At 39.0% G+C, this 26,812-nt stretch overlaps 1 protein-coding gene across 1 annotated transcript; it reads right to left on the bottom strand.

Annotated features, from left to right (window-relative positions):
- Positions 1 to 21,252: 21,252 nt before the first annotated feature.
- LOC127073742 (uncharacterized) lies at positions 21,253 to 26,200 on the bottom strand. Its single transcript, XM_051014944.1, has 8 exons — positions 25,656 to 26,200; positions 25,334 to 25,418; positions 24,541 to 24,582; positions 24,034 to 24,211; positions 23,011 to 23,063; positions 22,543 to 22,764; positions 21,706 to 21,752; positions 21,253 to 21,618 (listed from the first exon to the last, which is right to left on the bottom strand). The coding sequence occupies exons 1-8, from the start codon at positions 25,910 to 25,912 to the stop codon at positions 21,564 to 21,566; spliced, it is 939 nt and encodes a 312-aa protein (XP_050870901.1). The 5' UTR covers positions 25,913 to 26,200; the 3' UTR covers positions 21,253 to 21,563.
- Positions 26,201 to 26,812: the final 612 nt, after the last annotated feature.

Consider the following 26,812-nt stretch of genomic DNA (forward strand, 5'->3'; position numbering starts at 1 on the left):
GTTTGGATCCAAAATGCTTGATGAAGTTCTTGAGAATTTGAGAGAAAATGGAGGGAAAAGTGGTTACAACTCTTGGAGAATGTGATTGTGATTAACATTTCTGTTACAATTAGCCATTTATACCAATGCTAATCCTCTTCTTAATCTCTAATTAGCAAAAACTTGGAAGATTAGCATAATGTGATTTCTTAATGCAAGGGCAAAAGTGACCTTTCCAAATTAGGCTATGTGACAGCAAGATGACAGCTCAAACAACTTCTAAATGCCATTTGGAGTGTGTTGGCATTGGTCTCATGTCCAAATTCCTTGTATTGCTCAAATTGGACCATTTTGCCCTTGGTTTTTAATTAGTGCACTTGAAAATTGACCTTTTGCATTGACCATTTTTGATGAATTTTGATTATGCACCATAAAAGTACATGTGAAATGGAGTTTGCTCATAAAAAGATCATCCATTTTGGACACTCCATGCGAAAGTTATGCCACTTTGATTATAGACCTTTTTTGAAAATGAATGGACCATAACTTGCCAACCATACACGGGAATCTCAAGTTCTTGGACTTTTTGGAAAGGTGTGAACAAGATCTACAACTTTCATTTTGAACAAATCTTCATTTGAAGCTTTTTTGGACACGTAAGTTTGTGGTGAAAAACTTTCCAGTTTTGGAAACTTCCATTACAAGTCACTTTCTATTTTTGGCAATTTTTTGTCTGACTTTATTTTCTTCATTCTTGAGCTTTGACATGTCAAATGACACTTGTTTCAACATGAATGAAGTGTATCCAACTCTCTCCAACCTCCAAATCCATAAAATCAAGCACAGTTGACCACAATTGACTTTTTCAACTGATAGATGAATTTGGCAATGCACTGATCAAGTTGATCCCCAATCTTCTGATGAAATGACTCAATGATGAAGCCCTAGCCTCCATAAGCTCAATATACTCACATGATGATCCCCATTTCCATCATAGACCCCATCTCCTTGCCATGCCCTGATTGGCCCAATGCAACTGATTAGGGTTGACCAGTGGTCAAAACCCTAATCTCAAGGTATCTAATCAATCTCTTGAATCTCTTGGATGATGACAAAACCATGATGATGATGATGTACCATAACAACCAAGATCAAGACCAATCTCCTTGAGAAATCATGAAACCCTAATTTGAACCACAACCCTCAGACAGATAGTGATCCAGTCCAATGAAACCCTAGGCTTGCATCTCCACCTCTTATCTTCTGATCAAGACTTATGAGGATGATTGGCACAATGTAACCACAGGATATGCAATATGCAATGCCTAATGACCTAAAAAATGCAATGCAATATGTTAAGCTAGTCCCAAGAGAGAAGGGCAAATTTTGAGGTGTTACAGCTGCCCCTATTCAATCCACTGTGAACCTGTCAATATGAATAGCCTCGGCTTTCAGATGATCAGGATGAAGAGTGATTGAATACCAAGAACAGACGAACAATTTGCACTCTGATCGGGAAAATAATTAACAATGCCTCTCAGAATCGGCAAAGAAGCAGTCTTGAAGAAAAATTCGTAGGGAACGGAGAAAACTCGGCTTGAACCCCAAAATAGTTGACCTGAGTACCAAAATAAATGGTAACGCAGGGATAACCATGGCCGGAACACCACCTATCCGCTGGGGATTATCTCCTTCTTTTTATGCTTTTCCTTGAACCCCGAAAACTTCTCATGATTTCTCTGTTCTTTCTCTTGAACCCCGAAATTTTCTCTGATCTTTTCTTTTCATTTTCTTGAACCCCAAAATTTTCCTTCGCGCCAATGATCCCAGATCACTGCATTTGAACCCCAACATCTTGTTTGCCCACATAATGAACCCCATTCTCCAGAAAACACCTCGTGTCTCCTTTTCTCCATTTGAACCCCAGTCGCCTGACGATAACTTGTGATCGCCATTGTGAACCCCATTCTCCAGAAAATGTCGCAACATTTCCCTTTCTCCATTTGAACCCCGCTCTCCAGAAAATGCCTCAACATTTCCCTTTCTCCGTTTGAACCCCGCTCTCCAGAAAATGTCTCAACATTTCCCTTTCTCCATTTGAACCCCGCTCTCCAATCTCTTGTGATAATTCCACTGGCAATGTCGGAAATAACACCAAACACCACTCTGAGGGCGACATATCAGAGGGTAAACCTTCACAAAAGGAAGGTAACATGTGCATCTCTTCCTCAGAAGACACCCATAACGACTTCTATTGGACTCCGCCAAAGTCTAAGGCGACACATGAACAGAAGATAATCCTGAGGATCTCATCCTGGATATAATCTTCAACTCCAATCTCCATTTGAACCCCAGAAAATGCCTCAACATCTCCTTTTCTCCATTTGAACCCCGATCTCCAGAAAATGTCTCAACATTTCCTTTTCTCCATTTGAACCCCGATCTCCAGAAAATGTCTCAACATTTCCCTTTCTCCATTTGAACCCCGTTCTCCAGAAAATGTCTCAACATTTCCCTTTCTCCATTTGAACCCCGTTCTCCCATCTCTCGTGATAATTCCGTTGGCAACATCGGAAATAACACCAAACCACTCTGAGGGCGACATATCAGAGGGTACACCTTCACAAAAGGAAGGTAACATGTGCATCTCTTCCTCAGAAGACACCCCTAACGACTTCTGTTGGCCTCAGCCAAAGTCTAAGGTGACTCATGAACAGAAGATAATCCTGAGGATCTCATCCTGGATATAATCTTCAACTCCAATCTCCATTTGGACCCCGATCTCCAGAAAATTCCGCAACACTTCCTTTTCTCCAGTTGAACCTCGATCTCCAGAAAATGTCTCCACATTTCCTTTTCTCCATTTGAACCCCGCTCTCCAGAAAATGTCTCAATATTTCCTTTTCTCCATTTGAACCCCGGAACTGCGCTGATCGCGTAACGTCCTTTGATGTTATTTCCATCTCTGTCCGACGGAAAAATTTCTCCAGTATCGCACTACTAAGGAACATTGCTGATCTGACGTCATGATGCTAAACTCCTCAGAGTAACATCTTCACCATCTGGTGAAACCAAACCTTCAAGCGGTAACCACGGCTTGAGTCGCGCTGATCGCGTAACCTTTCCATCTCTGTCCGACGGAAAAGTACCCTCCAGTATCGCACTACTGGGGAACACTGCTGATAAAAATACGGTGCCAAACTCCTCGGAGCAACACCTCCACCGACCGGCAAAACCCATTCTTGGATGGTAACCACGACTTGGGGTTAACTTATGCTTGCAATGCTGATGTTGATCTACCAACCAGCGAAACCACCTCTCAAACGGTAACCACGGCTTGAGTAACACCTTCACCCACTGGCGAAACACAAATCTCAAACGCCAACCTCGGCTTGAGACTAGCTGATGCTTGCAATGATGATGCATGATGATTTTTAGCGCAATGCTCCATAATTATGGAAATGCTACGCGATTTATTATTTTTCTATGCAACATGCTATGCTATTTTTTCATGATGAATGCATAAAAAGTATCCCCCTCAAGGGACTCTTCTGGGGAGCACGAGACACTCTGCTGAGGAACTCGTCAATACTCCGATTCCACCCTGCTGGGGAATAACACTGCTGCTGGGAAAAGGTAACCCTTGCTGGGGAAGCACCTCCTTTGCACCCAATCCACCTGGGAATTGCTGGGGGATAAGAACCACCAACACTCTGTGGGGATACCTCGATCTTCGACTTGCTGAGAATATCAATCCCGACTCTGCTTGGAGAACCCTCACCGATACCTGGCGACTTCACCGGGGAAACGCTCACAAATAGCTCCACTGGGAAACAGCAACCTCCCGGCCTGTCGACTGGGGAAACATCGATCTGAAACTTGCTGGGGATAACCATCCTGACCCTGCTAGGGGAAACGAATGCCATTCCGCTGGGGACGACCCATCCAATCCACATGTAGGATACACTGCTGGAGATATATTTCATTGAAACCCGCTCCACTCGGGGATAGCAACCTTCAGGCCTAGTTGCTGAGGAAACATCGTTTTAAACCTGCCGGGGATAACCATCCTGACCCTGCTAGGAGAACCATAGACCTTGGATCTGCTGGGGAGCTAGTCCTCTGATTCTGCTTGAGGACTACGCTGGGGAAATGAGAAAAGTTGGTACAGAACACCCGTCGACTCGTCGAACCATGATATCCACCTCCCAATCTCGTATCAGCTTTCCACTTTTGAGAATTCCCAGACTCGTCTGGACCTTTTCTGCTCCATCATCTTGTATTCCCAATCGCTCCGCGCTCGACAGAGAGCGAACTCCTGGGACTTATACAGAAATTTCAATTTTCCGACTTTGAAGAGTCTTCTTGATTAATTTCCAGGATCGTCGTACGTCATCGTCGTCTTTTCGTCATTCCTTCAATTCATTCGTCCCTGACCGGACTCCACGGGGATTTGTCTTGTCAAAAGCTTCCACATCACAACCTGCAAGTGAGTGAAAATACCTAACAGCACCTGCAAAAGAGATCGTTAGATAAAACCGTGCCCCAGGCGTGTCAAGATTTCAACACTTGGGTCACTCAACCTTCCGAATAAGATTTCAAGCTTCAATCTTATAAGCATGCATTGGAAGGGACCTGTATGTCTTAAAATGCAAGATTCTTTATCAAAAATATCTGGATGTTTTTGCAATCAAAGCGGTAATGAAAAACAAAAACAAAATTATTTGACTGAATATGCATTTTATTGATTGAAAAGGCGTGGCTCAAAACCGAGCAAATACAAAGGAAGCAATTCCTGAAAAGAGGTAATTGCGCACAAAAGGAAAAATCTATCCTAATGGCAATGTGAAACCCGTGATTTCATCGAGTTCCAACTCGGTTACACCCCATATGTCCTCAGACTCTCCGTGCTTTCTGCCTTCTGAACAAGACGTTTCCGATTGATCCCTACCGGGTATTATCCATGATGCTTTAACCAAAGCGCAAACGATCATGCTAGACGCAGTTGTTCGTTTCAATCCCTCTTTTGCCTGGACCGCCCTTTCGGGTTTTCAGTCCACCGGGATACCCTTTTTTGCCCAAGTCGCCTTTTCAGGTTTTCGACTTGCCGGGTGTACATTTTTTCTTTTTATCCCTAATTTTTGCCCGAACCTTTTCTTTTTGTTTTTTGGTTCGCCGGGATGCCCATTTTTGCCTGGACTATTTTATTCTTTTCGTCCAGCGGGTCAATTTTTCACGAAGTATCTTCTAACTGCGTCCGCATTCACAGGGGATGAAAAATCCTTGCCATCCATGGTCGTTAACAACAAGGCTCCGCCAGAGAAGACCTTCTTGACCACGAACAGACCTTCATAATTCGGTGTCCATTTGCCCCTTCGATCGTTTTGAGGAGGAAGGATCCTTTTCAGCACCATATCACCTACGTGATATACCCGAGGTCGTACCTTCTTGTCAAAAGCACGCTTCATCCTTTGCTGGTATAACTGCCCATGACAGATGGCCGCCAGCCTCTTTTCCTCAATCAAGCTCAACTCTTCGTACCGGGTCCTTATCCATTCCGCCTCTTGCAACTTTACGTCCATCAGGACTCTCAAAGAGGGAATTTGAACCTCAACCGGTAACACAGCTTCCATTCCCTATACCGACGAGAAAGGCGTTGCCCCAGGAGGCGCACCGAAGATCGATACCCAGGATACAAGCTTCATACTCAATCACACCGTTGGTGCATTCAAATGCTAGTCGGGTAGCAAAAGCTTATCCACCTTAACCTCCCCATCAGACATCAGAATCCGTTCGGATTCGGGGTCAGGCCCCTCCTCCGGGATCGGTCACTCTCAATCTTTCGATTGGAGCACCTCGAGATGCCCTCATCAGGGAACTCAAACTTCATCGGTTGATAATCATCAATAGGTTGCAGAGAAATGTAATCAGGCAATACACCCCTTGATTGCTTCCTGAGAGCATCACAAATCAGTCAACATTCTTTTGCTCTTTTCGCAACCCGTCCAGTCAATGCTGGCTTCTCAAACACATACTTGATCGGATCCATCTTGGATATCCACAAAGTGGTATGAACCAGCATATACTGTCTCAGTCGGCGAGCAGCCTATGCCAAAGTACATCAAGTTTTCTCGAACAGTGAATGTATTGTTTCACAGTCGGTAAACTTTTTGCTAAGGTAAATTGCATGCTCTTTTCGACCAGACTCGTCATGCTGCCCCAGTACACACCTCATAGACACCTCGAAGGCCGTCAAGTACAGATTAACAATTGCTCCTTCCCAGGAGGTATCAGAATCAGAGGTTCCTGCAACTTATTCTTTTATTTTTCAATGCCCCTTGGCAATCCTTATTTCACCTGACCATTCGATTTTTTTTCTTGAATGGGTTCCCACGTGGCTGTTAGGTGAGATATGAACCATGACATGTAGTTCAATCTACCCAGAAGACCACGAACCTCTTTCTTTGTCCTCGGTTCAGGCATTTTTTTTTTTGCAGGATCAACCTCGATTCCTCTCTTACAATGAACCCCAACATCTTACTGGATCGCACTCTGATAGTGCACTTACTTGAATTCAACCTCAGTCTGAATTATCTCCACTGGTCAAACGACTTGGCCGGATCTACCAGATGCCCCTCTTCTGCTTGGGACTTTGCTATCATGTCATCAACATAGCATTCGATGATGAATCATATCATGAAACAAAGTCACCCTGATATGTGACACCGGCATTCTGCTTCTCTAGAGGACAGTCTTCTCTCCATGGTAGCTTGTGCACCCTGCCATCGGTATCCGACCCTGGCATATCCTGACATGACCAGGCGACGATGTCCACCTGTTCCTTCAACAGGACTACCACTCTGCTTTCGACTTGCCTCTGAAGCGGCCCCAATTTTCACTTCTTTCCTGACCTCGGCGGCGCTTGGAATAACAATCTCGATCCGCTCCTCATGCGGCTTAATCACCTTCTCCTCTTGTTCTAACAACCTGGCTAATCTTCCAGCAGATCACAATCTTCTTCGCCTTCTTCTTCAGCAAGATAGATTGGATTGTCGAAGTCATACGAGGTGTAACCAAATTGTTATCAATGAGATCCGGAGAATTATCTTTTCGAAATTGGAACAAGACAAATCAAAAAGGAAAAAGGAAAACAAACATTGCCATTTTTATTTGTTTTTAAACTGCAAAAATAAATGAAAAACAGGGAACACCGCTTTTAATTAAAAAACATCCGTTTATTTATGATGCAAAATGCTGCAAAATTAAACATGAGGTGGCCCTTACAATGGACCATTACGTGTCAGGCAACACGTATGGCTTTCATGCAGATAAGAACTGAAAACAAGAAATATTACTCTTCCGGACGAGTGACAATGCTGATCTTTTTAGGCCTTCCAGCTTCCTGGTACGCACGATTTTATCCACGACTCCAGCTTGCGGTCACTGTCAATCTCTTCACCCACTGTATAGGCGTGATCTGAATTCAGCATTCCGGCACTGACAAAGGTGAACGACGGACGACGTCCTCTGTTCTGCTCAGACGAGTCTTGACCTGGATGATAACCAATCCCAAACATATCCGCCTTTACCACAATGCCTATGATCTGTCCCCAGCCTGGGATCCCTCCATTTCTCACCACTTCCAATGCCTGCTTGTAAGAAGAAATGACGGCTTTTTCTCTTTCTCAACACCAACGACATTTTTCACCTTGATAGTTTCAACTGCCAGACTGGGTGCTTTACACCTTACATCGTCCATTTCTACTTTCATCTTTCTCTGGACCGTTCCCCAATTATTACACACCCCTTTGTAGCGATGGCTGCACAACAATCATTAACACGAGGGAAAGCTCCATTTTTCGTCAGACGTTTTGGGACCACAGACACTGGCATTCTCAACTGATGCTTCTCAGTCACCTCTACCCCTTTCTTGTCCTTCGACATCATCTCCACTTTTACAGGACCATGCCTTGTCACGGGGTTAGCACTATCATCTGTCATCGGTGCAAAGTTGATTGTCTTAGAATCCACCAAGTCCTGGACCACATGCTTAAAAGCTTTGCAATCCTCAACATGATGTCCGGGTGCCCCAGCATGGAACTCACACCTGACATTCTCATCGTAACTGGCAGGCCTCTGATCAGGTTTCAACAGAGTCAACATCCTTGGCTGCACCAACCCAATATCCTTCAACCTTTTAAACAGAGAGGCGTAAGTCACGGGCGGCTTATTGAAATGACGATCTGTCGTCCTCCTTCTCACTTGGCCCACTGCTCTTTGTGTCCTTTGTTGAGGTGGTGGTTGCCACTGTTGTGCAGATGAATCACCAACAGGAATGGTTACGGTGGCAGCATAAGGGTGGTAACGATCCTTACCGCATTCTCTTTTAGTCTGCGCACCACCTGATTCAACCTTCTTCTTGGGCTGACCACTGTCAAGGGATTTCTTCACTACAGAGCCAGAGGGATTTGTTACTTCGGATGACGGAGCCTTTCCCTGAACTTTCTCCACCATCAGCCACTTCTCAATCTTCCCCACCTTCTCGGCAATTTCTTTCTGCCCTAAGGCGAGCCCTTGCACAACACTAAACAAATCCCTCACCATCTCTTTCAGTTCGAGGATGTCGGCGTTGGGAGGATCCATCAGTTTGGATTTGTTGCCCCTAGCAGGATATCTGAGCAAACAAGCTATGCGCACCGGTTGACACCTACAAAACAGCAAATGGGTTAACATGCATGAATGCAACGTCTATCCATATGAGGAAGATTCTGTCTTTTGATCCTGGCTTCATCGAGACAGATAATATTTTGACATCCACATTCTGAAATTCAAGATGTCTCTCAACCAGATTCTCAATCAATAATACTCCCCATATGGCTAGACATAGGTTCGATGCAGATGAATGCAAAATGAGAATGATGCAGATGTATGCAATGCACTGGACCATCCTCCAAGTTGTCTGATCATCCGTTGCTCTGAGTCACAACCCTGATCTCTGAACCGATCACAACCATCTGAAGGAAAATGTAACCACAAATCCAACTTGAGATTCCGAAATAAACGGAACTGAAAGGTACATCATCATCATCATCATCCACAATCTCTGAACAGATCACCTCAATCCTCTGAATCGGCCCGGGGAATCCTGAAATAAACGGATCCCCACTGATAAATAACTCGGACAGCACTCCGGCGTCTCGGCAATAAATGACCATAAATCCGACTTATAAATATGACTCTGATCAACGGAACCAAAAGTCACCACCAAAGTCACCATCAGAACATGCATCTGTAAGAATCACCCTCCCCTCACAGGTAAATTCTAATCAGGTCATCCTAAGGCGGATAATAGTCTCGACAATCGGGCAAAGATGCTCAATGGGTTTGCCCTTTCGGGTGTGCCATTGTAGCTCTCCTGAGATCGTCTAAACCAAAGATCCGGGAAATGATCGGTCACCAGAGTCAACAGCTCAAATGAAGTAACTCAACCAAAGTGGAGTACCCCACAGAGGAAAGCACTATCAAATGAACCTCGTCCGGCTTGTGGTACATCACGTTGCCAGGCACATATTGACCTAACATGAAAGAGGCAACATGAGACCACACTAATCCTAGGTGTATACTCGGGCCTGGGTTTTAGCCCCACTCAGAACACCCACCCCAAAACAGAGGAACCACCTGCACAGAGGACGGCAACATGATAGTATGATGCATGCAAGTATTTATGCAAATATATACACAGTCAGAATAATAAATGCAATAAATAAAGCGGCACAAGCAACCTAAACTATCCTAGAACGCTAGGAAGGACTCGCTTAGGGAAGATGGACCAGCACAGGTCAACATCTATGAAGTCCCCAGCAGAGTCGCCAGCTGTCGCATCCGCGAAAAACAACCGACGAGCTGAAACAAAAACAACACAGAGCCGCCACTGCGCGTTATTTATCCCAAGATAGGGAAAGGAAACGCTCAGAGAAACCTGGAAAAAGCATGGTCTCGCGACCAAAGAGAAAGGGTACGGGAGTCGGTTACGCAAGGGGAAGGTATTAGCACCCCTCACGTCCGTCGTACTCGACGGGATCCACGTTCTAAAAGAAAGAATAGGTTGCTAAAATAAACAGACAAACATCATACACACGCGCTAAGACAACACAGGTGGGGTTAAGAAGAAGAGAGCTCGATAGGACATCGCATCCTATGCCTACGTATCTCGTCTGGAACGAGAATCAGAGCTGCCGTAGTTCGGCTCACGCACGCCAAACAAGACACACACACCCACAGGCAAACAGGGAACCCGACAACCACTCGATGGAATTACGTCAGCTTCCGAACCAAACAAACACAATCAGGATACGTACAGCCAATCGCTGGGCTTACGTCCATATCCTGACACACAAGCAGATAACAAGTAAACACACACAACAAGAAAAAAAAGTGCCCGGAGAGACCTCGCACGGTCTCCTGCCTACATACCTCGTCTGGAACGAGGATCAGGGCGATGTAGTTCCCCTGAAAGGGAAAGAAATTCTAGCCAGAAACCAAGGGAGACACACTACCAGGGAGCTGTACTCGAGCCTAGTGTTATCATGCATCATTGCCCTATGTTGTGGTTTCTACCTACTTGCACAACAACAAGCTAATCCTATCCAGGAAGAAAGCAAGCATGCAAGTACCAATCAAGATAAAACAAACATTTCACATAGCACACACTATATCCAGTCAAGTGAGGCTCAAACAAGGGTGGACTGCCGAGGCAAGTCATCTGTACAGAGGTAGTATTAGCTCTTAACCTTGCCATTGAGAGGCTAAGGTGAAGCTGATGAAAGGGGAGTGAAGATAAGACTTCACAGCTCTCATCCCTGGCCAGGGAGAGCTTCAGACAAAGGAGCGTGGGTCCAGAATGGAGGGACCCTTCTACGCTCAAGACTCTGACTCGATTGTGCAACAGCACAAGATCTTGGGTTAATGTCCCAATGCATCAACACAGTGGTGTGAGCAGAGGGACGACTCAACAGAATAGCGGGGGATAGATTGCATATCCCTATGATCCGCCAATTGCCTCATAGAGGTCTTTACCTGCTTGGCACAAAAGTAAACAATCACAAACATCGCCTCTTAAGGAGGACTTCAGACAGTTGCCTGGCTAAATAACAAGCCAGGTCTTCCAGACTACATGGAGACAAGAGAGTCTACCTCAACTGGTTTAAAAACCAAGCAGCAGCAAGCAAGTTCTTAAAGAACTGTAAGCGACTAAATGTACCTGAAATCAATCAAGTATCATCAGTACTCGGACAAACCAACAATAAACAGCAAAAGTCAATCCATACAGACAACACAAGTTAATGCACATAAGTGCAAGCTATAATCCCAAGCTCATGCTTTAATCCCTACAACACAAAGTCAAGTTAGTTCATAAACATCAACCAAACTCAATTCAAATTGCCTTGAAGCAATCTCCTTAAGCATTGTGCATTTCATCCTGAAAATCCAAACCAAATGTGAGAAACTAGACCACTAGGCCAAGCCTAGGGTCCAAAGGGGATAAAAAAATCAAAACAGCAAGTGAAATTTATCCAAAATCACATTCAAACAAATTAGAAGCAAATGCAATTGGTCCCATGCTCATATCCTCCACCATTATCATTTTATGCACAATTTATCACCAAACATGCAATTTGCAACTTCAAATAACCAAACAGAAATATCTCACTCAAAAGCATACCAAATCAACTCAATTAATTCCACAAAAATTCACACCTAAACAGGACATATTCAATGTATGGCATGTCAATTTTCAGCTCAATTGGACAAAAGAAAGTAGGTCAATGAAAATCAAGAAGTCCATACACAATTATACAAGCCAATTCAAAGCATCAACACAAGCATTCACTTCAATAAATCATAAAACAGTGACAACATATTAGAAATGAATGGGATCAAAACCACAATGTCCTACAATGTGTCTACAATCAACATATCAAATTTCACATCCATCCAATACCATATGAGAATTTCACAAACAAAATGCCAACATGTGTCACACAATGTTACCAAATGAGCACACAGGGAAGAAAATTATCAATCAATTAGAAAACTCCATCAAATATTCCAGAAAAAATCACATGTTATCTTGACATATCAATGATCATTCATGCAAAAAATTGGAGCAATCCAAGGTCTCTAAGCCAGGCAAATAAAATCATGAAGTTGACCTAGCTTGGTGTGACACAAATTGTCACACCTCTATTCAAAAAATCATATCTAATCAACCAAGTATCCAAAAATCACAAACTCTACATGAAAATCACCATCAAGATGTCCAGAACAAGCACAAAAATTTTCATCCATTGCTTTAAAGGTATGAGTATTTCATGAAGGTTTTGGCACAACATACAAAAATGTGACACATTCCACAAACCCTGGGCATTTTAATTTTCTATACATGCAAAAATTCCACAAAAATAACCATTAAGTTCTACACATCATCATGAGAATGGCACAAAAAATTTCACAAAATTTGGATGAATTTTGAAGCATCTATGATTTTTTGAAGATCATGTAACAAAATGAAATAAGAAAAGAAAAAGAAAAATGAAATAATAAGAAATAAATAAATCCAGTGGCATTTTTGCAATTTTAAAGCAATACGCCAAAACGACGTAGTTTTGATACACGGCCAGGAAATGTTTCTATTGGCTGAAACTGGCGCTAAACAGCTTATTCAAATGGAACACACGAAATCAAGATCAAACAGGCCAATGTTCTTCGTTCTTCATCAAAAAGTTTCCAGAAAATGCAGAAAATTGAAGAACAACGAATTGCAACCAAAATCAACAAACGCATAGCCATTGGAACCGTATGAACACAAGAATCATGAATATGTAACTCATGTAACCTAATTCCTACCACAACTCACGGATCGAGCATTTAAAGTTTCACATTCAAACATTCAAAGCATGATAACTCAACCTATAGTTCACCAATTCAAAAACTAAACACATCATGATCATCTACATTGAATGCACTACAATAAGCATATGATAATTCAAGAAATGGTGAGATTCGATTTTATGCACCTTGAATGAAGACAGTGATGATTCGTGATGTTTCTTGATGTAATTCTTCAAAACAGATGAAGAAGAAGGTTTAGGAAGTTGATAGGCACTCGTGCTTCAGCTCAAGATTGCTTAAATTGAAAGAAACTTCAAAATGCCATTGATGAGTTCATGATGCACAGTCCACGAATCTGAATGTTTTTGCAATGATTCCTCAAAACAGTTAGAGATCTTAGTTCATGAAAGATGAATCAAAAAGAATGAACGAGTTTCATGAAGAATTGATGAAGTTTGGATCCAAAATGCTTGATGAAGTTCTTGAGAATTTGAGAGAAAATGGAGGGAAAAGTGGTTACAACTCTTGGAGAATGTGATTGTGATTAACATTTCTGTTACAATTAGCCATTTATACCAATGCTAATCCTCTTCTTAATCTCTAATTAGCAAAAACTTGGAAGATTAGCATAATGTGATTTCTTAATGCAAAGGCAAAAGTGACCTTTCCAAATTAGGCTATGTGACAGCAAGATGACAGCTCAAACAACTTCTAAATGCCATTTGGAGTGTGTTGGCATTGGTCTCATGTCCAAATTCCTTGTATTGCTCAAATTGGACCATTTTGCCCTTGGTTTTTAATTAGTGCACTTGAAAATTGACCTTTTGCATTGACCATTTTTGATGAATTTTGATTATGCACCATAAAAGTACATGTGAAATGGAGTTTGCTCATAAAAAGATCATCCATTTTGGACACTCCATGCGAAAGTTATGCCACTTTGATTATAGGCCTTTTTTGAAAATGAATGGACCATAACTTGCCAACCATACATGGGAATCTCAAGTTCTTGGACTTTTTGGAAAGGTGTGAACAAGATCTACAACTTTCATGTTGAACAAATATTCATTTGAAGCTTTTTTGGACACGTAATTTTGTGGTGAAAAACTTTCCATTTTTGGAAACTTCCATTACAAGTCACTTTCTATTTTTGGCAATTTTTTGTCTGACTTTATTTTCTTCATTCTTGAGCTTTGACATGTCAAATGACACTTGTTTCAACATGAATGAAGTGTATCCAACTCTCTCCAACCTCCAAATCCATAAAATCAAGCACAGTTGACCACAATTGACTTTTTCAACTGATAGATGAATTTGGCAATGCACTGATCAAGTTGATCCCCAATCTTCTGATGAAATGGCTCAATGATGAAGCCCTAGCCTCCATAAGCTCAATATACTCACATGATGATCCCCATTTCCATCATAGACCCCATCTCCTTGCCATGCCCTGATTGGCCCAATGCAACTGATTAGGGTTGACCAGTGGTCAAAACCCTAATCTCAAGGTATCTGATCAATCTCTTGAATCTCTTGGATGATGACAAAACCATGATGATGATGATGTACCATAACAACCAAGATCAAGACCAATCTCCTTGAGAAATCATGAAACCCTAATTTGAACCACAACCCTCAGACAGTTAGTGATCCAGTCCAATGAAACCCTAGGCTTGCATCTCCACCTCTTATCTTCTGATCAAGACTTATGAGGATGATTGGCACAATGTAACCACAGGATATGCAATATGCAATGCCTAATGACCTAAAAAATGCAATGCAATATGTTAAGCTAGTCCCAAGAGAGGAGGGCAAATTTTGAGGTGTTACACTGAGGTACATAATTTCACTTGGCATCAGAGCAGACACCCTAGCCTGTTGGGAGAGCTCTATGGAAGATAAATTCTATTCAAATGAACACAATTAAAGATGAAGGATCAGTTAACAAATCGCATGTTTTGGATGGAACAAATTATGATTATTGGAAGGCTATGATGGTGGTCTTTCTCGAATCCATGGGAAACAAAGAATGAAAAGTTGTAATAAAAGGGTGGAAATATCTAGTGATCACTTCTGAAAATGCAACTACTAGCTTAAAGCCAGAAGCTGAATGGACTGATGCTGAAGATTAGGAAGCTCTTGGAAACTCCAAGGATTTGATTTTTATCTTCAATAGTGTGGAAAATAACATGTTTAGGTTGATCAACACTTGTTTAGTAGCGAAAGAAGCATTGGAGAATCTAAAAACTGCACATGAAGGCACCTCCAAAGTCCATATGTCAAGGAGACAACTCCTTGCAACTAAGGTTGAGAATTTTAGGATGAACGAAGAAGAATCTATCTATGAATTCCATATCATATTGCATGATATTTCCAACACTTCCTTTGCCTTAGGTGAAAAGATATCTGAAGAAAAGTTGGCCAGAAAAATTCTTAGATCATTGCCTAAGAGGTATGATATGAAAGTGATTGCTATTGAAGAAGCTAGGGACTTGAGTAGCATCAAGTTTGATGAACTCATTTATTATGTGCAAACCTTTGAGATGTCCATAATTGAAAGATAAAAAAGTAGATCAAAGGGATAACCTTTGTTTCTAATTCTGAAGGAGATCAAGGTGAAAAAGAAGAGAGCCTTTCAGATGCTATAGCTCTTCTTGAGAAAAAATTCAAATAATCCTTGAAGAACCTAGACGGAAAATGGAAGCCTGGTGTCCAGAACAAGAGGTCTGACATCAACTCTCAGGACAAGAGCATGAATGAAGACAATCTCAACAGTATCAAGGGTACTTAGTGCTTTGAGTGTGAAGGCTTCAGACATATTAAATATGAATGTCCTAACCTTCTAAAGAATAAAAACAAGGGAATTTCCATAATTTGGTTTGATTCGGAAGATGAAAGTGAAAGGAAAAATTTCAACAATGCGATCGCTTACTCTGGAAAATATGAGGCAGAAAGTAAGTCCGGTAATGAAGACATGACTAATAAGGACTTAGATGCTAATTAAAAAATGTTACTCACCAAAATGGACAATCAAAAAGGAAATTATTAATGGTATCCTACAAGATAAGGTGAAACAAGATACCACCATCTCTAATCTGAAAGAAGAATCAGCCATGTTAAACTCCAAGCTGGAAAACATGATAAAATATATACGCATGTTGAACAATGGGTCAGGTATGCTGGACGAGATATTGGAATTTGAGAAAATGTCCAGAAATTTAAAGGGAATGGGGGTTGACATGTGGTCCATGAGTAAGAAGGACACAAATCACCTTAAGAAATTTGTTCCTCATAAGAACAAAACTGAGTTTCAAATGTTTGACCACATGTCGTAGCATCCTGCATGACATGTGTATTGATATAATGGGAAGAACAGAAACTCAAATAGAAAATGTCATTGTTGTAAAAAATATGGGCATATAAGGCTCTACTGCTTTAGATTGTATGGTTTTCCTCAAACTTACAATCAACTCACATTCAAAAGGAAAGGGAAATAGGCTCAAGCCATGAATGTATGGAAACACGAAGTTGAAGTCAAAGACCTCATAGCTTAAACATCTGCTGGAAAGTCTTCAGAGAATAATTGGGTTCTTGATAGTGGATGTTCTAATCATATGATTGGTGAAGAGTCATTCGTCGAAGAAGTCAAATCATTCTCTCAAGGATATGTAACATTTTGAGGTGGAAGAAAAGGAAGGATCAAGGGCATTAGAAAGGTGGCCATGCCAGGACTTCCTTGTCTTAATGGCGTGTTACTGGTAGAAGGCTTAATTGTAAATTAGATCAGCATAAGTCAACTATGTGATCAAGGATTCAAAGTAAGCTTCAACAAGGGTGAATGTGTTGTCACAAGCAAAGAGCGCGAGGAAGTGATAAAGGGCTTAAGATCCAAAATCAATTGCTACTTGTGGAGATCTGAGTAAACTTCTTATGTGACATTTAAGGATAAAAAAATTCATATAGTAACAAGATTCCTAAAGAAATAATGTTCGCCTCAATGCTTGAACATCCTGCTCAAAAACGGGTCTCTGAAAGAGAAAAAAGCCTGATGAAACAGTTAATTACTTACTTAGGTGTCAAATTAGTCAAATGCAAGCTAGTATGAACGATCCTCATAATAAATTTGAAAGTAAAAAGTTGAAGGGAACTTGTGTCATTTGCGTGAGTGAGAAGTTATTACTAAGGAAACATGCAAAAATAAATTTTTTCGAACCAGTAACCATTACCTCATAAGAAACAAGGCGTCATTACCTCAGAATTCAAAAACTATATGCCCTCACTCTTTCAAAGAAGAATTTCTTCTTCAATTGCTCTTCAACCCCCAACCCTCTTTTCCTATTTGAAAAACATTAACAAATCTCCAAAATGAGGCAACAATATGATACTAACAACATCTTCGAGCCCAATTTTGTCTCTCACGCCCAATGGGTCAAGATGTTAGGAGAAAAAGGCGTGTCATAAAAACCTAGGGTTTTTGAACCAAGCAGTTGGGCCGACAAAAAAATAAGCCATTGAGGATGTTGTACCACTTAGGATGGTCGTTCATGTTGATTTCCCAAAGAAAAAGGTCAAGCGTACTAGGATTAGAAAGGGAAAAACGTCTAAAAAGTTAGGCGCTTTCGTCCATGAGCACGATTCGGGCTCTGTCATGAGAGATATTGATGCATACACTGCTAATGATGATATTGAGTATAAATAACATGTTGAACGTGATGTTGGAACTTCTAGTACATCATCTAGAAAACCATGTATGCCACTCGCTGAACCCTATCATGTCTCTGTCAATGTGTTTGTTCTGGATAAAAGTCTGAGTGATATCTTGGATGGACAGGGTGTTATATATGATTCTTCAAGTGATGAAGAGCCATAAATAAAAAGTACATTGGTTCAAAGAAAGAAGAGTGTGCTAGCTGATCAAGCTAATGAGAAGACAATAAATAATGAAGTGATCACCAGTAAGGATGATGACGTTCCCCTTGTCAACATAATGAAAGGGATTATTAAAAACAAGGAGATTGAAGAACGTGCTATGAAGGAAGGAAAATAAAAGGCTACTGAAAAGAGAACTCTGGAGAGAAATTTTGTGGTGTCTAGTGATTCAGATGCTGAAGAAGATGTTCAAGACATCTTGCCCTCTGCCAGAAGAAAAGTTGGAGGAAAGAAGATTCATGTAAACATTGTTGATGCTGCTCTAGATAATGTGTCATTCCATTCCGAATCAAGCACTAAGAGATGGATGTTTTTTATACAAAGGAGAATTTATTATAAAAGAGAGCTAAGTGAAGAAGCATTAGGCTACAAATATTTTATTAACCCAATAAAGGTTGCATGACTAATGAATATTATCACTCACATTGGTTCATGCTTTGAAAAACTAGTTAAGGAATTTATAGCAAACATCTCATCTAAGTGGAATATTAAGGGGAGTCAAGAGTATAAGAAGGTGCATGTTATAGGAAAATGTGTAAGGTTCTCACCTTCTTTCATTGATAAACACTTGAAGAGAAGTATGACTACAGGATCTAAAGAAGTTTCCCTAGATAAGATAGTCAAGGAAATCATTATAGGACATGCTCAGAAATGGCATAAGCTAGGGTTACTTCCAAGTAAGAAGGTGATTGTAAAGTATGTTATGTTGAATAGAATTGGTGAAGTTAACTAGGCACCTATAAATCACAAGTCAAGTGTCTCTACTACCTTGGACAAACTGATTTATCTTGTAGGAAGCAAGGCAAAGCTAAATTTGGAGAATATGTTTTCAATCAGACCTTGAAACATGTTGACTCATATGTTATGAAGTTACCAATAGAATTCCCTTGCTTGTTGATTGACATTATCTTAAGTAAATATTCGAAGATAATTGATTCTAGAGCATATCAGAGGACCAACACTTAGTCATGCATGACTAAGTTATAAATGATTACATGTACGTATGGTGGATTCTAGAGCATTATTTTGTGTGGCATTTGTGATGAATGTTACTGATTTTCCGCTGCTAAGCTTATCTCTGATATTTGCAAGACTGCTACTGAGTGTATGCTCTAAAGACTGTCACTTTTTCTGGTCTGAATAAGTGGTATGTCTTGAAGATTTATTTTTCCATAATTTTTCAAAGAGGGAGACTGTTGTTCATTTTAGATTGGCTACATTTTGAAAAAAAAACAATGAAGAAGTGTTCAAAATGTTCAAGATTAATTTAGCTTGCTTAATCTGTATAAAGGTGCGGAAGGGATACATGTTGGACGCGATGTCACAACATGTTGGTACGACATATGTGTCTTGTGCAACAGGTTATTGTTGCTGCATTTTGGAAGCGTTTCTATTTAAAGATTGTATCAGATTTTATTGCTAATTGTCTTAGCAATATGATTAGGTGATTTATTTGACAGTTGGACGAAGATTGATTCAGATTTAAGTGAAATTTTAAATTTAAATTTAAATTTAAATAAAGCATATCTTGTTGAAGAACTTTATGGAACATATAATATTCAACATGTTCTGCATTAATTTTGGACGAAATTAAAGCTATTATTAAAAGGAGAAAAGCACGGAGCTATAATACTATATAAGGAGCTCAAAACCTGCATTCGAGGTCAAACATTCACATTGAAGATTTTAGAATGTTATGGTTTACAAGAGTCCTTGTTGTTTTATGCACACTTCTATATTTCAGTAACTTGACATAGAAGGTTTGTCTAGTTGAGTTGTATATTCAACATCTTTATGTTCACCTCTATGTCTGAGTAACTTGGAATAAAATGTTTGTTTAGTTTAGTTGTAATATTCGACATTGATAATTAAGTGAATCACCAATCACTAGAATTTAGTGATTGAGAAAAAGTGATAGAGTTTCTCATATTTAGGGGGTGCCCTAAGTAGAAAGTTAATGGGTAGTGTTAGGAAGAGGAATTGAACAACATAAGATTTGTTGTTGCTTGTAAGATTAATTGACTAAGCTACTAATAGTGAAATTCCTTTCTTATGTTGGAAGTCAACCCTCCAAACGTAGATGTTGTTGCATCAAACTGGGTTACCAATTATTGTGTTCTTTATTTTTTTGCTCAAACATCTTGTACTCTTAATTTGTCAAGGTTCTGGTTTATCTTTGTCGAACATGTTGTCTAGGACATCATGTTCGACATTTGTCCCCTAAGGTACAAAATTTCAATGGGACTCAACATGATGACATTGACTAGACACCATACACAACTCACCGAGACATTGTTGCCTTTAACCCCATTTCATTTTACTCTGGATGTTTGACGTGTGGGATGAATATGATGTCCAGGTAATCTTCCAGAGCGATGCATGTGTCAGTTTGGATATGCGTAGATCATTCTGAGATTCCCCTATGAATTTGCTCATAACAGCATCACCCGCTGACATTTTTATGGCATACTAGAAGATTACAAGAGTCATCTGGTACCAGAAAAGTATTGGAGAATGTCAACCACATCTCAGTGGTCTTATGTGAACATTACTTGATTATATAGTGTGTCACACCGTGTCATGACACCCGACACTCCTGGACGTCCACCTAGACCTACTCATGAGGAGATCTTGGAGAATGAGCAGACCAAGGGTAACCATGTCATTAATGTGTTGTTGATCTGTCAAAATATTATGGAGATTATGTACGAGGGCATAAAGTCTGGACTATTTCAGAGAAGTGACGATGATGTGATTGCCTTCGCAAATACCATTGTTACTGAGTCACAGAATGCCTTATGTTCCGACGACAGGGGAGAATACAAGGGTTAGGGTTAGGCATACGCAGCAGGTTATGTTTTTTTTTTGTATTTTAGAATATTTTACTTTATTTTTTATTTTTTAAGAATAATGTTTGTAATATTATGAGATGTTTCTTTTAATTAATGCATTACCTTTTTCTAGGGAAGCCCATATTTATTAATGTTTGAATCAAATTATGATATTATTAATCGGATTAAAATTACTTTTGATTCAAAAATACAAACTTAAAACAATATTTTTGCCAAAAATACATGCAGATAAGATTTCCAAGATGCATATGCAAAATAATGTTTAAATAGCTTAAAAATGCAATCGTTGAATTTTTCGGATATGCATCATTGAATATATCCCAAAAATTTTGGCTGATGCATCTCTGAATTAATTTTTGACAAGTGCGTCCGAAGATATATCTCTAAAACAAAAAAAAAAAACAATGTTGGGTTTTCAAAAGTGTGTGCTATGCAAAAAGAAATTCCCAAAATGCAAACCCAAACGTTATTCAATGGATTAAAATTGGCCGATCTGAATTGACAGTGGAAGTAGCCGGTCTCTTTGGAACTAGTTACAAATCAGACAGGTATAGTCTGATTTTTCATGAATAATAAAATTCTAATTTTTCCTCAAGGTCCATAACAAAATACATCATATAAGAAATCAGTTTTGTATCTATGCTGACAACCATCGTGCTAAGTTTACCTTAGAACAAAATTTATTGACATAAGGAAAAACAAAATCATCGTTATTTTGTGACTGTTATCACACTAAACCTACCTATCTCCATGACTTGGTAATCCTTTTACTGCAAGTCTCCATCTCTTGCCATTCCTTTTACCTCTTTCTAAGCTTGACAATGTTTGAAAAGAGCCATTGAAGGTGTAACCACTTAATCTAACTCTGATAACATGCTCATCAGATTGTACTCATGACGACAAAACATTTATTTAACCTATGCTAATGTGCATTTCCTCCCCAACAACTTCAAATATTTCGTTCACCCTGTGAAATAAGAGAGGAAAGAAACACATGAGAAACGAGATGCATTTCAGACTATATATATTACGAGTAATATCATTGCAATTTTACCTGGAAGTGTTTATGTTCATCCCTGCAAGCCACGATGTTAAATAAACCTATGACATGAAGTGTATTTCCTATTAGATAATCTCACAACAGAAGATATAAACTACCCGTATACTAGAAAAATAAAAAGAAAAGACTAAATTTATGTGCATTTTATTAAGAGTGTTTTGTATTGTTCTTCACTTAAAATATCCATATCTATCCATGGTTTTCTCAAATCATAACTTTCTCAAATGCATTTTAAGTGAAGATCAACACAAACCAATAGGGATTGATCCGGTGGTGAAGGTTTGGAATCTATGAGTATGTTCTACTCATGGTATCAAGTTCAAATCTCCCGGGTGGCAATAATTTATCTGTTGGGACCCCGCTAGTGGACGGTAGAATTGGTCTTCCGGATTAGTCGGTCCATAGACCGGTTACCAAGTTAAAAAAAAGGTGAATAACAGCACGAAAAACACAAATAAATGCACCAAGTTTTTGTTAAAAAAATGCAATGTCAAATTAGAGTAATTTGCTGAAGGGTTTGAAAGTAAGGAGTTAATGACAATCCCCAAAGTAACCCATTTCCAAATGTTTACAAAAAATTACCATAGAAAATAGCATAAGATAATTTCCCATTTTAACACTCAAAATGTTCCGTCCATGCAATTTGCAGGTGCCTTGAGAAGGTTCCTCCACACTTCAAATGGTGGGGCAATTAAGTTATGATTTGGGAGATGAAAAGTATATTTAGCTTCGGAACATCAAACTGATAGCTTCATATCAAACTTACAATTTTAAACCTCAATATTTTACTACATAAGCAGGGCATATACATAGATAGGGTGTGAGAAAAACCTGTAAAACCTCCGGGTTAGGTTGGCTGTCGAATCTTAAAGTACCCATGTCAGATTTCCCCTCCCTCAATCTTGGCGGAACTGGTCCATGGGTCACCTCACAAAACAGATTGCAGTCACTTAAATCTTTGAATTCATCAACATAAATCTGAGATGACCAATGCAGCTGGTTTACTTGTGAAGCATCATCACCAATGAACATAAATTCAAGAACAAGTAGGCGCTTCCCATGTGAAATATGTTCCCCAATAACAGTTTAAAAAAAAAGTCAGGAATCAGCGTAAAATGAAAACGAAGAACAATTCAAAAGAGATTAGTTTTGATGCACCATCAGTGTAAATCTTTTTACAGTCAAACAATCACAAATCATCTTTTGTAATGATCCAATTATTATGATTGATTGACCGTGTAAAAAATATTTACCCTGACAATGCCTATCAATTAAATCCTTGTAGAATTTGCAATTCACCTTCAAACACAGTTCCAATCTGAACATCTGAACCAGCTCCTCCACCAATTTCTCTGAGATTTCAAAAGTAGTAAATTTTTAAGATAACTTATGTGAAAATAATATGTCAGGGAACTGTTCCCAATGTTTTTCTGTCATATGGAAACAAATTTAAGGAAGACAAAGAAACTTTGTTATCATTCAATATTTCTTTCTGAGATAACTCATATGGTGGAACTTCTAATCATGATTCAAGTGTTCTCTAGCTTTCATTTATGCTTTTCTCATAATAGTTTCACATTCTACTTCATCTGGGCTAGCCAAAACCTCAATGATTGTTTAACCATGCATGGTACATTTAGTAATTGGTAATTCTATCAGAAAGACAAAACAAGCATGTAGTCCAACTTAGATTACATACATTTTTCTGCCCAACTTAATGGGAGGAAGAGGAAGTGAAACACAGTCTCAATGTTTATTTCACATTATACTGTCTTCATTTTGAAGTCGAAAGAAGACATAAATTGAAAGTTAGCACTGTGGAGACGAATTTTGGAAGCATGTGACTTCTATTAAAGAGAATAAGGAACGTCAGTTTAGCAGAAGGCATGCAAATTCTAACGCGGGAGACATTTTCCAGGAATCTCTTTATTTGTTCAGGGAAAAACTAAGCATTGAAGCATTAAGAAGGATTTAGAAACAGTCTTATCATTAACAAGATTCTGGAGAGGACATTATAACATTGTTTGATCAATGTAGTTGACCCTACCCTACCCGGTGTTGTATACTGCATCTTCTCCATATATTCAATTTGTGGTACTTCCATAATATTCAAAATGAAAAAAATATTTTTTTAGATGGATTAAAAGTGTATACAAGATATATCTATTCCAAGCTAGATCTAACCATTCATCATTTAATGCAGATAAACAGAAATTTTGAAAACGTATAAAAACTTTAACAGTGGTTTTCAGTTACAAGAACATATACCTATTATCCATAAATAATTGATGCAGAATCATTAAATTGGGAGTGTTATCATACCATGCGAAGAGATTGATAAGAATGCAAACACCGGAATTCCACCACCATCTCCACTATCTCCAGAGTCACTCTGGTCTTTATAGTAATGGGAAAATTGTAACAATGAACTATTGTTTGATCTTCTGAAAAAACATTTCATTGATCTGCTAACATTGATCATTTTACTTACAACGCCCACCTAAAGTCACAGTGAAAATACACGAATATATCCACTCCAGAAAATGATTATTGAATTGCAAACTTCCATTTTTCATAAAATAGTGTTAAAGGGGTACTCAGCTTTGTATATCGTTATATATTATATATGTCTGTTTTTCCACATTCCTTGAACAAAAATGTTGAAATCATTGGAAATATAATTATATGGCATCTGTAATACTTGTGATTTTTCTGATAAATGAGCAGTTTAAATGATTACACATGCCAAATTTTGTATGTTTATAACATTTATTTGCAAGTACAAATATATCAAGTTGAAATAAAATAAGGATGTAGGCTAGAGCATACCATGTCCTTATAAGACAGCAATAATTGGCTCCTCTGAAGTTTCTGGAACAGGCAAAATAAACACATTTTAAGATTATTCTTTTTTGACAAAAGAATAAATTTTACTTGAGTCGGTGAACGTAATAAATATTTCTATAGGGAGGATAACTTGACTTTATTTTAAGAAGTTGTACAAAAACGTGAGAACAGTCTACTTTTTTGGTATTCACAATTTTTAGCTCAAATCTTTGACAAACAGAAAACAGAGTGAAAATAATGTGGTAAACGAAAGCGAAAAACATAATGTTGACAAGGTGGCAGAAAAGTGGCACTTCATTACAAAATGTTTAAATGCAGATGTTCAATACACTAGGAAATTAAACCTTTGATTTCTCTAGCTGAACCCTGATCCCCAGCCACTCAAGCCAACCTCAGTTTAATAATTATTCTCTACCTTACAAAGTGTATCATGAAATGCAGTTCAATCTTGCTGACGGGTGGAAGAGAAGCAGCACTAAGACTTCTTTCATTTTTTCCATTGCACTACAGATTAACCCTATGACCTCTCTAGCTAGACCCTAACCCATGCTGCCGCTCAACTCAAGCCCGTCTGAGTTGTATACAGTTTCTTTTTCCTCTAACAAAGGGCACTATGAAGTTCATCTTGAGGTCATTGAGAGATGTTCATAATAGCTTAATAGCTAAATGCAAAGATTTCACTTAAATCAATCCCAAAATCAAATAAAAGTGTTAAGCATGATTTGCAAAACAAAACTACAAGTACAAGGAGAAGCAATACAAAAATCAAGCATACCTGCTGCTTGAATAGTTTAAAACTAGCTCTCTTTCTTATATCAGACATATTGCTCAAAACACCCAACTTCATATCAGGGATGTACCTACATCAATTACAAAGCTTAATCACAAGCAACTTACACACCAAACACACAACAAAACAGAAAAAGGAACACGCTCGAGCATGAATTAAGCTTAAATAGAATACAAAATAAAAAATCAACTCCGTTACAGAACATCAAATTGAGAGTCTAGAATAGGAATGTGAACTTTACTCTATTCTTTTAGCTTGGAATATGAAATCGGCATTGAAAAAAAAAGAATAAGACGGATTAATATACCTTTGAGAAAGATGAGCATTGACGAGAGCCGAAGCGTAAGATCTTGAGGTGGAAGAAATAGAGAACCATTGATCCTTAAGCAATGCCAATTGTGGCCACTGGTTTCTCAGATTGCGCTGGGCAGCTTGTCTCCACAGTCTGAGCATTGAGGACGGAAATGGAGAAGAGATTTGAGGTTTGGAATCAATGGTTGTTGAAGGAGACGATGGTTCTGAGTCTAGGGTTTCCATTGTTGAGTCCACCGTAGCTAAGCGCATAAGCGCAGAGAATTGTTACCTGTGACTGAGATTCTGTGAACTGAGAAAAATGGAGCCGTGGGGAGCGGCGCGAGCGTGGGAATATGGTTGTGTTGCGGCAGACGGCGACGGCGACGGCGCGAGAGAGGCAAAGCGTTGCTGACTTAGATGATGCAAAATGGCACGTACTTTTTATATGTAGTTTTTACAAAATAAATAAATTATTTTCAGTTAATTTTTTAAAATTATAAAACAGTATGAGTTTGTTTTGTCTAAGAAAATGTCTCATACCGACCGGATTATCGGTTCACGTCAGTTTCATGATCAGATTACTGGTTCACATAGGTTCCAGGAACAATTCTCCCAAGCAGAATCAATTTTTTATAATATTTCTTAAGGACTTTTTATTAAAAAATATTTAATTTCATTATAATAATTATTTAATTTAATATTTTTTAAGCACTCATAATATTTATTGGTTGAGGGTTGTTTTCGTCAATAGACCCATTCCAATGAAATTCTTATGATTTGTGTGGGGATTTTTTATAAATAGCATATCCGTATAAGTATTATTCATCTTACTTAGCGGATATTCATTTGTAATTATGTATGTTCCGACTATGTGTTTTATGAGCATGTTAAGAAAATGAATTTTGTCTAGATCAATATTAGAATATCAGGACACTAATTACAACCATCAACACGAGGTTTTGATAGTTGAGTGGTTAACGTAGAAAGGTGAAAAAAAATATAATATTGCATGGTTTACAAATATTAACCTCTAATAGGAATTTAAATTATTGGTCTACAAATCCTCTAACCAATTAAACCTTACATTCAAATAACTTGTCTAATTCCTCGAACCTATGAATTGTATAATGATGTAATAATCAACCTCTAATAGGAAAATGGAATAGACAT

The sequence above is a fragment of the Lathyrus oleraceus genome, chromosome 4, assembly GCF_024323335.1.
Source record: "Lathyrus oleraceus cultivar Zhongwan6 chromosome 4, CAAS_Psat_ZW6_1.0, whole genome shotgun sequence".
In the NCBI taxonomy this organism is placed as follows: Eukaryota; Viridiplantae; Streptophyta; class Magnoliopsida; order Fabales; family Fabaceae; genus Lathyrus; species Lathyrus oleraceus.

Bases quoted from the DNA above. Each gene is read 5' to 3' on its own strand.
- LOC127073742 (XM_051014944.1), bottom strand. From the start codon at position 25,912: ATGCGCTTAGCTACGGTGGACTCAACAATGGAAACCCTAGACTCAGAA. The intron at 25,419-25,655 runs GTATATTAATCC...TAATTGATGTAG, and splicing joins AATGCTCATCTTTCTCAAAG to GTACATCCCTGATATGAAGT. The intron at 21,753-22,542 runs GTTTTTCTCACA...TTCATGTCATAG, and splicing joins CTAACCCGGAGGTTTTACAG to GTTTATTTAACATCGTGGCT.